The sequence below is a fragment of the Mustelus asterias genome, chromosome 26, assembly GCF_964213995.1.
Source record: "Mustelus asterias chromosome 26, sMusAst1.hap1.1, whole genome shotgun sequence".
NCBI lineage: Eukaryota > Metazoa > Chordata > Chondrichthyes > Carcharhiniformes > Triakidae > Mustelus > Mustelus asterias.
This window is the reverse complement of record NC_135826.1, coordinates 31379450-31397914: the sequence shown is the minus strand read 5'-3', so window position 1 is coordinate 31397914 and position 18465 is coordinate 31379450. Positions and strand designations below refer to the sequence as shown.

Below are 18465 nucleotides of genomic sequence, written 5' to 3'. Positions count from 1 at the left end.
GTTCAAATACTTGCATCAGCAGGCTTAAAAAATTTCCAAACCCTGAACAAATGTTTTACTTTGTGTAAAGAATGTTGTATTACATCTTCTGCCAACTGAAATTATAGGGTGAATTATAAGGGGAATTGGTCAGTAATGGTTAGTAATAAAGCAAATAGATAAATTCATTGAAAAATCAACATTAATTTACTTATTCGTTAAAGTATTAAAATAGACTTTGCAGATATAAAATTTAAAAAAATTATTGTCCAGAAATATGTTTTAGAAATAAATTTTAATACCCCAAGTAACTTCACAAAATAATAAGATAAAGGATGCTTAATTGTTGATTCAGCATTTAAAGAATGGATGACCTCTTGGAATAAATCCAAGACCCCTGGATGTAGCCTGGAATTGGAGATGAGAGAGTAAGTGATCATGCATCAAATTTGTTTGTTTGTGAAGCAGCACTTGTACTTAAAATTGCATATTTTAAAGAGTTGCTATTTTAAAGTTATGATAAGTGCATAAAATCAAGATTTATGGCAGCGAGTGAAATGCTACTGATCATAACTTATGGTTATGGTTGTTTGCAACAAGAATGTGAAACTGCATGGGTGCATAATTAAGTCTGTTGAACATCTGGCAGATAGGCCAACATAGGTAGAAGACCTCCTGTTCAATGGCACAGTACTTAGAACATCAGGGCACTGTATACCCAAGACATTTAAAGTATTTGTGTTTGGGAAGAATATACTTAAACGAAAAAGCATCTCACAATTATGTTAGCTTCTACACTGGGGAGTAGCATCAAAATAGTAAAAATCAGCGAAAGTTAAAGGACATACTATATTAAGGTCTGAATAACTTGGCCTTTCCTAACACGACTTGGAAATATTATCAAGATCATTATATATAATAAAAACAGAAAATGTTGGAAACACTCAGCAGGACTGGCAAAATCTATTGAGGGAGAAACAGCGTTAATATTTCAAGTCCAATATGAGTGTTCTTAGGAACTGGAGAGAAGTAGAAATATGATGGGTTTTATGCTGAGGTGAGGGGTAGGTGACTCAAAATAGGTCAGGAATAGGTTAAGAGGGCAGAAGAGATTAAATGACAGATGTCATGGAACAGGAAACAAAATGAGTGGTAATGATAGGAAAGCTTTGGTCCTGATTAGGTGTTAATAGCAGAATAAAGGTCAGCACTGTCTGAAAGTAAAACAGCAGAATGTATTAATAGCAGAAAAAGGGTCTGAAAGTAAAAACATGAGAACAAGATACGGATTGGCATTTGGGACTGGGGTTGGATTCAAAATGGAGGACAGAGTTCATGGTATGAAGTTGAACTCAGTGTTAAGTCCAGAAAGGTGTAAAGTGCCTAATAGGAAGATAAAGTTTTCTTCCTCCAGCTTGCATTGGGCATCACTGGAACATTGTAGCAAGCTGAGGACAGAAATGTGAGCATGAGGGTAAGACGATGAATTGAAATAGCAAGCAACAGAAAGGTTAGGGTCATGCTTGTGGATTGAGCAAAGATGTTCCACAAAGTAGTCACCTAATTTGAGTTTGGCTTCCCCAGTGTAGAGCAGACCACATTGTGAGCAGTGAATACAGTAAACTAAATTGAAAGAAGTGAAAGTAAATCATTATTTCACCTGGAAGGAGTGTATGGTGCTTTGGAGAGGGAGAAGATAAAGCGGCAGGTGTCATACCTCCTGCGGTTGCACATTAAGTCATTATGCAGTTCAATTCACTACGCGACTGCAGTTATAACACAGCTACAATCTTTTAGATTTGTTTGCCATTCTTACAGTTCGACTGTCATGTAAGCTTAGATCGGCCGAACAATTGTATTCTTGTCTGGCATTCCTTGTTTACAGGGCAACATCTATTGCCTTTTTTCAATGTACCACAGCATCTTCCCTTTTAGCATTTGATCAGGTAACTTTTCACGTAACATGTTGATGGTATGTGATCACAGGCATAAAGCCATGCAAATAACAACTCACTTCTGGGCAAGCTTGCACCTTGGTAGAATCAAAAGTTTCACAACTATTCTAAATGTTAAATAGATTTCTGCAGGAGACATTGACCACATGCTGAATCCCTACACTTGTCACAAAAGCTTATAATGAGGCACTTTCTAATGGAAGTCATAAAGTGGAGTATATCGTTGAAGTGTTAAACAAATGTGGATGCCTCATAGCATGAGTCGCAATGAATTGTTTGAGTCATTGTCATGTGCTGCATGTTTCACAAAGAGGCCTTTGCACGCTGAGTAAGATGAGCAGGAACCATAAGGAATGCCCTTAGACCTTGCAGTGTATCAGTGAAACAGCATACATGCAGCATTAGGTGAAGCTGACAAATCAAACCCAGTCTCAACTTTTTGGGGGTTTTTTTGTGTAAACTGTTACGGACAGGAAGGAGATTAATTTAAACAGCCCTGATCTTTACTCTCACTCCCGATCTGTAATTAGATAGATGTTTTTGATTTTGATTTCCTTTTTTATAAATAATGGCGTATTTTCCGCAAGTCTTCAATTTGGAGTGTTCCAATCCTCTATAGATGACTCTCACAGCAAACTTGAGGTAAGATACGTGGGAAAGGGGTTTCACATATCCACCCCTTTTGCACTCATACAATAAAAGAGGAACGAGGGAAAGAAAGGGGTACAGGCAAGACCACGATAAAAATTCAAGTTAGAGTTTTATGCAAGTCCAGAATAAAAAGTCTAATGGTGTATTCCTTCCGAGGCTAGTTGCCTGACTTTTACAGGCTGATCTGTCTTTCCAGAAGTAAGGACTTCCATGATGGGAGAATGCGCGTAGAGTTGAATTTTTTATTCATTTGTGGGACATGGGCGTCACTGGCTGGCCAGCATTTATTGCCCATCCCTAGTTGCCCTTGAGAAGGTGGTGGTGAGCTGCCTTCTTGAATCGCTGCAGTCCATGTTCTGTGGGTTGACCCACAATGCCATTAGGGAGGGAATTCCAGGATTTTGATTCAGTGACTGCGAAGGAACGGCGATATGTTTCCAAGTCAGGATGGTGAGTGGCTTGGAGAGGAACTTGCAGGTGGTGGTCTTCCCATTTATCTGCTGCCCTTGTCCTTCTAGATGGAAGTGGTTGTGGGTTTGGAAGGTGCTGTCTAAGGATCTTTGGTGAATTGCTGCAGTGCATCTTGTAGACAGTACACAATACTGCTACTGGTGGAGGGATTGCATGTTTGTAGACTTGGTGCCAGTCAAGCGGGCTGCTTTGTCCTGGATGGTGTCAAGCTTCTTGAGTGTTATTGGAGCTGGACCAATCCAGGCAAGTGGGGAGTATTCCATCACACTCCTGACTTGTGCCTTGTAGATGGTGGACAGGCTTGGGGGAGTCAGGAGGTGAGTTACTCGCCACAGTATTCCTAGCCTCTGACCTGCTCTTGTAGCCACTGTGTTTATGTGGTGAGTCCAGTTGAGTTTCTGGTCAATGGTAATCCCAAGGATGTTGACTGTGGGGGATTCAGTGATGGTTACGCCCATTGAATTTCATGGGGCGGTGGTTAGAGTGTCTCTTATTGGTGATTTGTGTGGCACGAATGTTACTTGCCACTTGTCAGCCCAAGCCAGGATATTGTCCAGGTCTTGTTGTATTTGAACATAGACTGCTTCAGTATCTGAGGAGTCACGTATGGTGCTGAACATTGTGCAATCATCGGTGAACATCCCCACTTCTGACCTTATGACTGAGGGAAAGTGATTGATGAAGCAGCTGAAGATTACTGAGCCTAGGACACAACCCTGAGGGACTCCTGCAGAGATGTCCTGGAGCTGAGATGACTGACCCTCCACAACCACAACCATCTTCCTATGTGAGTCACCTGATGAAGGAGCAGCACTCCGAAAGCTCGTGATACCAAATAAACCTGTTGGACTTTAACATGGTGTTGTGAGACTTCTTACTGCGCCCACCCCAGTCCAATGCCGGCATCTCCACATCTTTGTTTTAAAAAAAACATTAATGTGAAGCCAAGGATAGGGTGAGAAGCAGGAATATCCCACAGAAATCCTGAGGGTCACTGGCAGCTGAGATTTCCTTTCCTAAGCAATATTACAAATGTGTTCATTACTTGCATGCTTGATGTTTGTCTTGGAGAAACCATCGATGTTACAAATAGCAAAATGCAAACCAAAAAATGGGCAATACTTGTACTGAAGTGGAGAACAATTCCATCCATGTCACTATCATTTTCATTTACTGTTGCTTAGATAGTAGTTTATTTTTATGGGTGCCCTGTCAACTTAGAATTGTAAAATGATGAAGTGTAAAATTATATAAATATGGCCATATTTATACTCTGCACATCAGGAGGAATCCCTTTGGTACCTATCACTTCTCTCCCTTTTCCATGATTCGTGACTTGCACTGTATGCTCTCCAACTGTTCCCTTTGGTCATTATAATGGTGTACCATGTGGCTAGTGTCTTGGATGATACAGTGGGCTGTATTTTAGCATGAAAGTTTGATCTTGTGAGTAGTATTACCTTTCTGTAAGAGAAAAAGAAAGTAAATACAATTAGCACTGCAAAGCTTTTATTGTTGCAGTAAACGTAAGTGCTATATTTGTATGAAGGCAGCAGCATTGCTTTTAACATGGTTTAAATTGTCATTGTTCGTGAAAAACTTCTCATCACCTGTATACTTTTTACCACACTGTTTTCTACACATTAATTCCAATAGCCATCTGTGATACATTGAATATATGCAGTTAACACCCTGAGTGTTTAATCTACATGAACTTCTGTATGAACTGGGCCATGAACTGTGGCACACACTGTGATCACCTTTATTGTTTTTCGGCTTCATGACCTGTCTCCCTAGTTGAGCACTTGTCGAATGCTACCTTTACTGCAAAAAGGAGAACAGTACATTGCATGCAATGATACCTCCTGAAGGGAGCAAAATGCTGCACCACGTTGTTAAACTGAAATGTCAACATGAATATATGAGCCATGTGGATGCCTTCCATACACAAAACTAGCTTCTTTAGTTGCAGTTTTGTGTGTGTTTAATAGTCTGTATTTACCTTATTCCATATTTTAAAATCTTTATTGATAGTCATTTGTGCTGCACTTATAGAATAGGAAAGATTCCATAGATTGGTTGCAGCCCAGAAGGAGGGCATGTGGCCTGACAGGTCCATGGTGTCTCTCAGTAAGAGCGGTGTAGCTAGTGTCTTGGATGATACAGTGGGCTGTATTTTAGCATGAAAGGTTGATCACTGTTAGCATGACGAATTGGGAAATATCATTTAGTTTAAGGCCACTTTTCAGGAAAAATCAATTATAAAAAATTATTTTGAATAACATATTGAAGCAAAGAATGTATCACCAAATATGGGATTTGAAACCATGACCCTGAAAATAAGAATCTCATTACATATCAACTGAGCTAGTCAGGCTCTGTTGGAACTCCTTGCACAAAGCCTTTTCAACCTGTTCACAGACTCGCCATGGAATATCTGCCTTTATCAGTTAAAATGTAATTGTACCTGCTGTGTTATTAATAATATGTATCACAGCATGACGAGAGCATTTACAAATTGCATTTTATTCATATTTATCCACAAGAATAATTTGGAATGGGAGGCATAATATCCTGTGACAGAATAAACCTTCAGTGAATGTCAAGTAAGTGAACCTGAATTAATTGAACCCAATTTCTTGTCTCCAAAATCAGGAGTGTGAGGCCTACTGTGCATTATCTTGATAACTAGAGCCAACATCTAAAGGTTGTGAGGCACGGATCTGAATCTGCAGCTTTTCCTTCAATGATTAGTGTCCATATACCCTTAGGTCTCTGATCTTGCACCTCTTTTAGACTTGTACCTTTTAGTTTACATTTCCTTTACTTGTTCTTCCTACCAAAACACAACAGCTTGCACTTCTCTGGATTAAATTTCATCTATCATGTGTCTGTACCACTTGTATTGCATCTGTGAATAGAGTCAGGTTCACTGAACCAGTACAGCACAGGAGGAGGCAATTTAACCTGTAGGGCGGGATTTGCGAGACTGGAAATTCCCGCCCGAGGTCAACGGATATTTCTGTTGCCGGGCCGTTGCCCAAGCCAATTCTATGATAGGCAAGGGGCAGAGCTCTGGCTGTAGTGTCCATATTTGCTCTCCAAACTTACAATTCATCTGGGTTCCACTCCCCTGCCTTCTACCCTTAACCATGTACATTTCTTCTTTTTGAGAGAATAATCCAATTCCCTCTTGAATGCCTTGATTGAAACCCCTTTCGCCACACTCTCAGGCAGTGCATCTTAACCACTTGTTGCATGAAAAAAGGGTTCTGCACATGTCACCATTGCTTCTTTTGCCAACTATTTTAAATCAATGCCCTCTCATTCTCGATCCTTCCACCAGTGGGAACAGTTTTGCCCTATCTATTCTGTCATGATTGAGTACTTCTATCAAAACTCCTCTCAACCATCCCTTCTCCAACAAGAACTCTGCCAACGTCTCTAATCTATCCACGTAACTGAAGTTGTTTATCCCTGGAACCATTCTTGTGAATGTTTTTTTCACTCTCTCCAATGCCCTTTCATGTTGCCTAAAATATGGTGCGTAGAACTGGAATGCAACACTCCGGCTGAGGCCAAACCAGTGTTTTGTACAAGTTAAAGATAACCTCCTTGCTCTTCTATTCTATGCTCTCTTAATAACGCCTTGGATACTGTATCCTTTATTAACCATGCTCTTAACCTGCTCTGCCACCTTGAGTGATGAGCTGCTAAGATCGCCCCCGCAGTGTCTGTCAGTATCAGTGTCCACTTCTTGCATTTGAAACAAGTAGGTTGGCTTGACACAGACTAACAAAGTTCCAGTTACCCATTTTAAGTCTGTGTAGTCCTTAACTATATGCAAATTCTTGTTTCTGGTCCACCTGTCATTTAGCAACTATTCCCTCTGCAAAACGTACTTTTGACAATTCAGTAAATTATGCAAATATATATTCAGGAAATTTCCTAAATTCCAACATGACGAATTGGGAAATATCATTTAGTTTAAGGCCACTTTTCAGGAAAAATCAATTATAAAAAATTATTTTGAATAACATATTGAAGAAAACAATGTATCACCGAATATGGGATTTGAAACCATGACCCTGAAAATAAGAATCTCATTACATATCAACTGAGCTAGTCAGGCTCTGTTGGAACTCCTTGCACAAAGCCTTTTCAACCTGTTCACAGACTTGCCATGGAATATATGCCTTTATCAGTTAAAATGTAATTGTACCTGCTGTGTTATTAATAATATGTATCACAGCATGACGAGAGCATTTACAAATTGCATTTTATTCATATTTATCCACAAGAATAATTTGGAATGGGAGGCATAATATCCTGTGACAGAATAAACCTTCAGTGAATGTCAAGTAAGTGAACCTGAATTAATTGAACCCAATTTCTTGTCTCCAAAATCAGGAGTGTGAGGCCTACTGTGCATTATCTTGATAACTAGAGCCAACATCTAAAGGTTGTGAGGCACGGATCTGAATCTGCAGCTGTGCCATTGGCTACAGTGTGGGCCAAGGACACATTTGCAACTGTTCCTGACACCTTTCTGGTCAGCGGCAGGAGTTGAATGTCTTGCTCTTTCTGACAAGCTGGCTTGACAGCTCCCAGGGTGGCAGCAGGTGCACAGTGGCCTGGATTTTCTATGTGCTGATGAAGTGGTGCTTGTTGCAATGGGTCACACAATGTGCTCAATTATGGTTCCCAAATGATCTCATGATGCTTCTGGCTTTGCAGGACATTTCAATGTTGAAACATAGAAACATAGAAGATAGGAGCAGGAGGAGGCCATTTGGCCCTTCGAACTTGCTCCGGCAGTCAATACGATCATGGCTGATCTTCCAACTCAATAGCCTAATCCTACTTTTTCCCCACAACCTTTAATCCCATTCACCCCAAGTGCTATATCATTCAATGTTTTGGTATCAACTACTTCCTGTGGTAATGAATTCCACAGGCTCACCACTCTTTGGGTGAAGAAATGTCTTCTCACCTCCTAAATGGACTGAATCCTCAGACTGTGACCTCTGGTTCTGGACTCCCCCATCATTAGGAATATCCTCCCCGCATCTACCCTGTCTAGTCCTGTTAGAATTTTATAAGTCTCTATGAGATCCCCCATCGTTCTTCTGAACTCCAGCGAAAACAATCCTAACCTCGTCAATTTCTCCTCATACATCAGTCCCGCCGTCCCTGGAATCAGCCGGGTAAACCTTCGCTGCACTCCCTCGAGAGCAAGAACGTCCTTTCTCAGAAAAGGAGACCAAAACTGCACACAATAGTCTAGGTGTAGCCTCACCAAGGCCCTGCATAATTGCAACAAAACATCTTGCTCCTGTACTCAAAACCTCTTGCAATGAAGGGCAACATACCATTTGCCTTCTTTACCGCCTGCTGCACCTACATGCTTACCCTCAGTGACTGGTTCACAAGAATACCCAGGTCTCGCTGCACACTCCCCTCTCCCAATTTACGACCATTCAGGTAGTAATCTGCCTTCTTGCTTTTGCTTCCAAAGTGAATAACCTCACATTTAACCAAATTATACTGCATCTGCCATTGATTTGCCCACTCACCGAACCTGTCCAGATCATTCTGAAGGATCTCTTTATCCTCATCACAGTTCATCCTCCCACCCAACTTGGTATCATCTGCAAACTTTCAGATGTTATATTTTGTTCCCTCATCCAAATCATTAATATATATTGTGAATAGCTGGGGTCCCACTACCAATCCCTGTGGCAGCCCAGTAGTTACTGCCTGCCAATTTGAAAAGCACCCATTAATTCCTACTCTTTGTTTCCCCTCTGCCAACCAGTTTTCTATCCATTTCAATACACTTCCACCAATTCCATGTGCTTTAATCTTGCACTATAATCTCTTATACGGGACTTTAGACTTTAATCTCTATGCGGGAAAGTCAAAAGCTTTCTGAAAGTCCAAATATACTACATTGATTGGATCCCCTTTGTCAACTCAACTAGTTACATCTTCAAAGAATTCCAACAGATTTGTCAAGCATGATTTCTCCTTCATAAATCCATGCTGACTCTGTCTGACCCTGCCACTGCTTTCTAAATGCTCCGCTATAAAGTCCTTGATAATGGATGCGAGAATTTTCCCCACTACCGATGTTAAGCTTACTGGTTTATAATTCCCTGTTTTTTCTCAACTCCCTTTTTGAATATTGAGTGACATTAGCTACCCTCCAATCTGCAGGGACTGTTCCCGAGTCTATAGAATCCTAGAAGATGACCACCAATGCATCCACTATTTCTAGAGCCACTTCCTTAAGTACTCTGGGATGTAGGTTATCAGGCCCTGGGGATTTATCCGCCTTCAATCTCATCAACTTTCCCAGTACCATTTCTCTACTAATATTGATCTCCCTCAGTTCTTCCCTCTCATAAATCTTGCATTCTCCAACATTTCTGGCATCTGATTTGTGTCCTCTTTTGTGAAGACAGAACCAAAGTATGTATTCAGTTGCTCAGCCATTTCTTTGTCTCCATTATACATTCCCCCGTTGTGTGTAGGGGACCTACATTTGTCTTCAACAACCTCTCTCTCTTCATGTATATAGAAAGTCTTAGTGTCAGTCTTCATGTTCCCTACAAACTTACTTTCGTATTTTCCCCTTCTTAATCAATCTCTTGGTCCTTCTTTGCTGAATTCTAAACGGCTCCCAATCCTCAGACCTATTGTTTTTCTTGGCCAATCTGTTTGCTTGTTTCTTGGATCAGATATTCCCTCTAATTTCCTTTGTAAGCCATGGATTGGCCCCCTTACTCATTTTGCTTTTGTGCCAGACAGGAATAAACAGTTGCTGCAGCTCCCCCATGCATTCCTTGAATGTTTGCCATTTCCTATCCACTGTCGTCCCTTTAAGTAACTCTCCCCAATCTATCAAGGCCAACTCATGCCTCATATCCTCATAGTTTCCTTTATAAGATTCAGCACCCTAGTCTCTGAATCAACCACTTCACTCTCCATCTTGATAAAAAAATTCTATCATGTTATGGTCTCTCATCCCCAAAGGGTCTCGTACAGCTAGATTGGCAATGATTCCCTTCTCTTTACACAATACCCAGTCGAAGATGGCCTACTCGCGAATTGGTTCCTCCACATATTGGTCAAGAAAACCATCCCGTATACACTCCAGGAATTCCTCCTCTACGGCATTGTGGCTAATTTGATTTGTCCAATCTATGTGCAGATTAAAATCACCCATGATCACCGATATTCCCTCATCACATGCATCTCTAATTTTGTGTTTAATGCCATTCCCAATATCACCACTGCAGTTTGGGGGTCTATATATGACACCCACTAATGTTTTTTGCCCCTTGGTATTTCTCAACTCCATCCATCCAAACTCTGCGTTGTCAGAGCTAAATCCTTTCTCACTATTGTGTTAATTTCCTCTTTAACCAGCAGTGCCACTCCACCTTTTCCTTTATGCCTGTCCTTCCTAAATATTGACTACCCTGGGACATTCAATTCTCATCCCTGGTCACCCCGCAGCCATGTCTCCGCAATCCCAATTATAACGTACCCATTTACATCTATTTGCACAATTAGTTCATTGACTTTATTCCAAATGCTCCGCGCATTTAGACACAGAGCCTTTAAGCTTGTCTTTTTAACATCATTTGTCTCGCTCCGAATATTTTTCTCTATAACCCTGTTTGAGCTTTGTCCTTGGTTTCTCTGCCTATCACTTTTCTTATTCCCTTTTCTACCTTTTGATGTTGTCCTTGCTCCCTCCTTCTCTGACTCCTTACATTGGTTCCCATACCCCTGGCATACCCCAACCACTCTAGCAAACAGTCCCCCCTAGGACATCAGTCCCAGCCCTGCCCAGGTGTAACCATTCAATTTGTACAGGTCCCACCTCCCCCAGAACCGGTCCCAATGCCCCAGGAATCTGAAACCCTGCCCCTGACACCATCTCTTCAGCCACGTATTCATCCAATATAGCCTGTCATTTCTACTCTGACTAGCACGTGGCACTGGTAGTAATCTTGAGATCACTACATTTGAGGTCCGATTTCTTAACTTTCTTCCTAGCTCCCTGTATTCTGCTTTTAGGACCTCATCCCCTTTTTTTTTTAAAACCTATGTCGTTTGTACTGATGTGTACCATGACCACTCGCTGTTCACCCTTCCCCTCTAGAATGTCCTGCACCCGCTCCGAGACATCCTTGACCCTAACACCAGGAAGGCAACATACGATCCTGGAGTCTTGTTTGCAGCCACAGAAATTGCCTGTCTATTTCCCTTACCATTGAATCCCCTATAACTATTGCACTGGCACACTTTTTACCCTTCCCCTCTGCAGCAGAACCAACTGTGGTGCAACGAGTTTGCTTGCTGCTGCTTTCCCCTGAGAGGTCATTCCTCTCAACAGTATCCAAAACGGTATATCTGTTTTGCAGGGGAATGGCCAGAGGAAATTCCTGCACTGCTTGGATATAGAGGGATATGGGCCAAATGCGGGCAATTGGGATTAGCTTGGGTTTTTAAAAAAAAGGGCGGCATGGACAAGTTGGGCCGAAGGGCCTGTTTCCATGCTGTAAACCTCTATGACTCTATGACTCCCTGCCTATCTGTCTTGCTGTGTCTGGTGGTCACCCATTCCCTTCCTGCCTGCGGAGTCTGAGCCTGCGGTGTGACCACCTCTCTATAAGTGCTATCCACGGTATTCTCTGGCTTGCGGATGCTTGAGTTGTACCTGTTGTATCACTTTGTAGATGGAACAACTCGCTCCTTCTTTGATCACCTTCACTTTTTTCCACCATTTGCTGCTGCCTTTTGCAAGGATTTTTTGACACTGTTCGTAGGCTAAATAAATGAAGTCCCTTCTACCATTCAAAGACCTCTCAAGTTAACAAGTGAACATTTATCAATTTTGGTCTAATCTGCAGTGAGCATAGGTCCACCGCCAAAGGAAGTACAATCTGGAGAAACTTTGACACTAACATGATTATTTTGCTGCTGAGAGTATTGGAATTGTGACTAAAGACTTTGAGGTATGGTTGGTTGACACAATCTGCACCAATTCTATGGTGATTACCAAAATGACACATTGTCCATCCACAATCATTCCTATTTTTGAGAGGATGAATGTGAAGCCTTAGCTTACTAATGGAGTAATTAAATGCTGAGGTAACTACTATAACCTTTTACAAATATCACCTGTTATATAACGTATGCCCACCGCAATGTGAGATCATGTTAAATATAAATGTCAAGTGTGTGGGGGTAATTTAAATTATTTCTTTTAATACTGAGAATTGTAGTGTACCCTGTACTTACATTTGCTGGACAAAATAGATCTGTTTGGAGCATTGCTATATTTTTGCTGTTTTAATTACACAGTTCCATGTAACATAGTGAGAGATAATTTATGGTTTTACTTTTTGAGCAGAGAACTGTCAAATTGCAACATTAAAAGCATGTGACTTTTGCAAATTTGGTCGGAGAAGAGCAAGTTAGTAAAGTTGAGGATCAAAAATCATTACTGCATTTATGATCAACTTCAAAATTACATTCAAAGTGCAATTGATTTAACATTTATGGAGATTTCCAGTGGTAAATCTCTTTAAACTGCACCACTGTATTTAAACTTGGAATCAGTTAATGATTAAAATTTAAAAATATATAAATTTGGTGAAATGTTCACATTCTAAATGATTTTTATGAAAACACAATAATTGCAAAGAAGTATTGCTTTGGTTTATAGAAAAAGAGGGAAACTACAGGATTACACACCCTTGAATGTTTTTAACGTCCTAATGACCAGTCACAGATACCAGTGGAAGATGTGCAAGTGCATCTCTTTCCTAACATTAAGTTAGGGATGGATGTGCAGGACACACACAACTATGGAAGCAGAAAGTGGAATTTATTGGTAATAAAGTAAATTGTAAGACTAGTGACCAGCAACCTGTGGCCCTGGGGCCAAATGTGGCCCATCTGGGTTCTGAGTGTGGCCCATGAGACATTTTGGTCATGGCTGCCACATTTTGCTGATTTTCGTCCGCATAGTTTTTTCTCTTATTGGTATGACTGAAGTGATATGCAGATAAAGCAAGGACAACTGAAGTGAGGCGCATGCTGATTGCACACATAATCATACTGACTGTGAGAGACATGTGCTCCCATTGTGTCCGAAGAGTAAATATTTATTTTGTTTTTACCATTTGAAGTTGATGATGGTTCTATTTGTATATAAATGATTCAAAATTCAATAACTCATTATGAAATATTCGGTGTGTATTAAATGTATTTAATCTTATTCAAAGGATCTTGGTTAGTGAACAAGCCTGATTTCAATCTTGCAGCCCACTGAAATGAAGGAGGGCCACTCATGTGGCCCACTCACTGTAACCTAGGTTGCCCATCGCTGTGTTAGACCATTAATCTGCATGAACTTTTAACTCTCTATCTAACTGGCACTTGCATGCACATAATATGTCCAAGTATGTTAAGTATTGGCTAAATAATGCTGCATTTTATGGCGAATGGAAAACCATTTCAGTTGGCAGATTTGTTTTACCCCATTGTAAAAACAATTGATTTAAAATATCAAATGTTTGTGCTGTGATTATGTTTCACTGAAATCTTGAACAAAAATTTGGTTTGGAAAATACTAATTGTGTACAGTTCTATAAAACTATTCAGAAGGTTGGCTCATGCTCATAAGGTATGTTTGTAGATCCATAAAATAAAATAACAATAACTAGTCCAAGGGTGGTTAAAGTTATTGACCATAAAGTTAATTTATTCTAAAAATAATTCTCATTTTGGCAGCAATTGTTCTGAACAATTCCAACAAAATACAATGTGTAAAAGCTACAGAATAAGCCTGTAAGTTTTCAGCAAATATTAAATGGTGATAGATATTTACAGTTTATTATTTTTCTCTTATTAAAAAAATGTATTTAAACACAGGGGCCGGTATTTTACGACCTTGCCTGCCCGAGGCCAACAGAGAATTCCATTTTGCAAGCCTCACCCACCCTGATTCCGGGGTGGGCATGCCGGTAAAATTCCGGCTAGGGTCTCTGCTTCAACATCCATTCTTACATACATGGCTGGAACCATTTGTTCAAATTAGCTCAGTGAAGTGATCACATTAGCATGTTCAGAAACATATCAGTAGTACTTGTAAACTGATCATCATAATGACCCCTAATAACACAATCTGTAGACTATTACTGCATGTAGTTACAAATAACTTCAGTTTACCTATTTAGTAAGTATTATAATCTAATATTCACAACTGGCTTCAATGCTTGTTTTTGGCAATGCAGGGCTGTTATTTCCATGAACGTTTGGAAACTAGTCCAGAAAGATGCTATCACTTGTAGCTATTATATAGTAGATCAGGGTGGTAGCATGCTTGTTACAACATAACATTTAAAATTTTCTTTCTCACTTTGTCATCCTATAAATTAAAAATAGTTGTAATATTCGCACAATGGTGCTCAATGCCTAGCTGCTATTTCTATTTTGCTTCAAGCCTACTGATGCCTTGTGTCAAACTCCATGAGCCATCCTATAATACTTAGATTCTTAATGTAGCTTCTTCCATATGCTTCTCTTTTAGATCACTCATGTATAGTGTCTGGCTGAGTTGATTAATGTAGGCGCATAAAATTGTGATAATTGTGACTGTGTCAGAATCATGGGCATTCCTACTTCCACAAGTTAATAAACTGATGATTAACAATGCTAAATAGTTAGACTGCAAATATATCTTCAAATATTGATCAATTTGATTCTACTTTTTGTTTGACATCAACGAAGCCATTAATATTACTCACGTGAAAATTAAATGCAATAAACGCCGTATTTATTTGTGTTTTCCTTAGATTGCAACCTAAATAAGAAGACATTATAGCTCAAATTATAACATAGTTTCATTTCCAGATAGAGGCCTAGGATTTTGTGCATAAGTCAGTTTTGCAAGTTGAACACAACTGATTCTATTGAGATATTAAAATATGAATGAATCATTGATGTTAGTGGGGTAGATTGCAAACACAAATGTTGTAGAACATAGAACAGTACAGCACAGAACAGGCCCTTCGGCCCACGATGTTGCGCCGAGCTTTATCTGAAACCAAGATCAAGCTATCCCACTCCCTATCATCCTGGTGTGCTCCATGTGTCTATCCAATAACCGCTTAAATGTTCCTAAAGTGTCTGACTCCACTATCACTGCAGGCAGTCCATTCCACACCCCAACCACTCTCTGCGTAAAGAACCTACCTCTGATATCCTTCCTATACCTCCCACCATGAACCCTATAGTTATGCCCCCTTGTAATAGCTCCATCCACCCGAGGAAATAGTTGTGTATCTGAGAAATAGACCAAAGGATCATGGCTTTAGTTCTTGCATAACCAGTTCCTGATTCCAACCAAGACTTGATGCAAAAGTAGAAAAAGATGTTTTCCCACAGGGTTGAGATAGAATCAGCAGACAAATATCTCTGCCCTACTTCTGTGAACCTATTTGCAAAATTATTCTAAAAAGCCATAAACAGAATTCGGAGTACATGGTAGATGCTGTTCCTCTCAGCTAGGAAGCATTATCTAGTATCAGAATATGTAAAAAATAAAGAGAAAACAAGTGCAAACTTACAACTCAATTTTAAATGAAAGACCAATTAGTTGATATTGCTACAGTATATGCATTTATGGGAAATATTTAAAAAGAAGCCCAATAGTTCTGATGTTTAATATATTAAAACTGTGGATTTAAACCTGGTTGCTAACCAAAGTAATACTTATTATTAATATCCTTTAAGATTGCAGTACCTAAATTTGCATATTATGAGGGGTGGAATAAACTTCTTGATAATTAATAACTGACCACACATTGTTTTAAGTCTTTGGCAAGCTTTTTAACATGTTATTTTAATACATCTTGATTCAGGTATCAGTGAAACTATACCTCAATAGACACAATAGAATGCCTCTAAATAGAGGAGTTCATCAAAGAAGGAATCACTAAACAAGTAATGCATCTCAAATTTAATCAACAGGATATTTATTTGCAATCCAGCAAGAATTATTCATGATCGGTCAGTAAAAATAATAAATGTCAGAAATATGAATCTTTTCCTTTGAGGGACTTTTTTTTTTGTTTTCCTGTTTAATAATTGCCAAGTTAAAACAAAGCATGTAAAATATAAAAATTAAATAATTAGTTGAAAATGGCACAGAAATCAGAATTGTAGTTATGTGAATACAGCCTATTTATTTCCTGCCAACAGTGTCCACGATGACTGACCTTGTGGTTTGTGCTCAATGTCAAGCCTTAGATGTTTTTTAATCCATGTATTAATGTTTTGTAATTTATTTCATCATTGCATTCACTTTGTGCAGGCTATGGTAAGTGCTTTATATGTGGCGTAATCTAGGTCTAGTGAAGATCTAATAGTGATGCATAGACCTTGAACCAAATATCACTGAACTAAACTAGGTCATGTTAAGTGTGGTATGAATCCCCTCAGGCGATATTAATTGGTAAGTTTCTTACCTTATCAGAGCAATTGAAATTTACAGTTACCTGATAAGTTTTCAAGCTTAAAATATAATAATTTCAGAACAGGTTTTGAAGGCAATCTTTTATCCAATCTTTTATCAAATCTTCAAGTGTAATTTTTTACAGTGGAGCAAGAAACAATTTGTCACAAAGTTAACCAGGGATTTAATGGACTTTTAGAACATAGAACAGTACAGCACAGAACAGGCCCTTCGGCCCACGATGTTGTGCCGAGCTTTGTCTGAAACCAAGATCAAGCTATTTCCTCCCTATCATCCCGAAGCACTCCATGTGCCTATCCAATAGCTTCTTAAATGTTCCTAAAGTTTCTGACTCCACTATCCCTGCAGGCAGTCCATTCCACACCCCAACCACTCTCGGAGTAAAAAACCTACCTCGGACATCATTCCTATATCTCCCACCATGAACCCTATAGTTATGCCCCCTAGTTACCGCTCCATTCACCCGAGGAAATAGTCTTTGAACGTTCACTCTATCTATCCCCCTCATCATCTTATAAACCTCTATCAAGTCTCCTCTCAACCTCCTCCACTCCAAAGAGAAAAGCCCAAGTTCCCTCAACCTTTCCTCATAAAACCTACCCTCCAAACCAGGCAGCATCCTGGTAAATCTCCTTTGCACTCTTTCCAGTGTCTCCACATCCTTCTTGTAGTGAGGTGACCAGAACTGCACACAATATTCCAAATGTGGTCTCACCAAGGTCCTGTACAGTTGCAGCATAACCCCACGACTCTTAAACTCAAACCCCCTGTTAATGAACTTTTGTGATTCTTTTCTTTGCTTATGCTGCAATTTTATTTTATTGAATTGCTAGGTATGAATAGCAAGTAACCTGACCACAAAATGCATACAAAAATGATACTTGTGGTCTTGCATATAAGCCCCATACCACATTGTACGTCAGCCTAGTTTGGATTATTTTGGTTCAGGATTCATGCACTCCTGCATCCTTTCTTCCCATGTTTTTATTTTGTGTAGAATTGTTTAGATCAAATTAGATAGGGACAGTAACATACCTTCATCAATGACCAAGCAATTTTTAGAAGCCATTGCCAGCTAAGCAGTTTTAAAGGTGTTACTTAAATACTAAATATTAACATTTTTAGTTGGGCTCCAAAATGGAGATTCCTTATGATGTGCCAAATAATGTTTGTCCAATAACAAATCCTTACTTCATCCAATGTTTCAGCAACAATATTGTTTCATGTCTCTCCTAGACTGAAGTTCTTTCTAGAAACTTAAAGTGAAAGCTACTGGCATTGAAAATGAAACTATTTCTAATTTTCAAATCCAAAGCTTTACAGATTCTTAAGGAGTGAATAATATTATGACTGCAATATCAAGTGAAACTAGCACAGATGGCTATATAATTAATAAAGGAAAAGTAACTCTAGTTATTTGAGATTTTCATATCTTTGCTTCTGGTTTATCTATTTATCAATTAATAGAAATTCACTCTTATGCCAAATATACCATCCATAAAATTCTTTTAGCATTAAACTTCTGTCTTTAGTCGTTCAGCTGATACATCTTCAGACAATCATTGCACAACAGGATACCTAGTTTTGTGCACTTGTTTTTTAAAATCCATTGAAAGAAGTTTAATTTTGCATAATAAATGTAAAATTGCAGTACTTGTATAGAATTGTTTATGAGGCAAAATGCTTCAACGGTTTAAGGGGTTTTTTTGCTGGCCATTGGGTTCTATTCTGGTTGTTGAATAAGAAATGTTGCTTCCTTTTTGGGGGTTAGTTTCCCTGTTATATATACTGCATAATATCAGCTGTTGCAAAAACACAATTTGCCTGAAAAATGTTTGGTATGTCTTC

General features: G+C 39.3%; 1 protein-coding gene across 1 annotated transcript in view; it reads left to right on the top strand.

The window, feature by feature from the left end:
- Window positions 1-18465, top strand: part of LOC144479695 (protein unc-13 homolog A-like) — a 243852-nt gene that overhangs the window by 94047 nt on the left and 131340 nt on the right. Inside the window, exon 14 of the mRNA XM_078198723.1 lies at window positions 16456-16461. Coding sequence (XP_078054849.1) covers window positions 16456-16461 — 6 coding nt within the window. The remainder of the gene's footprint in view (window positions 1-16455; window positions 16462-18465) is intronic.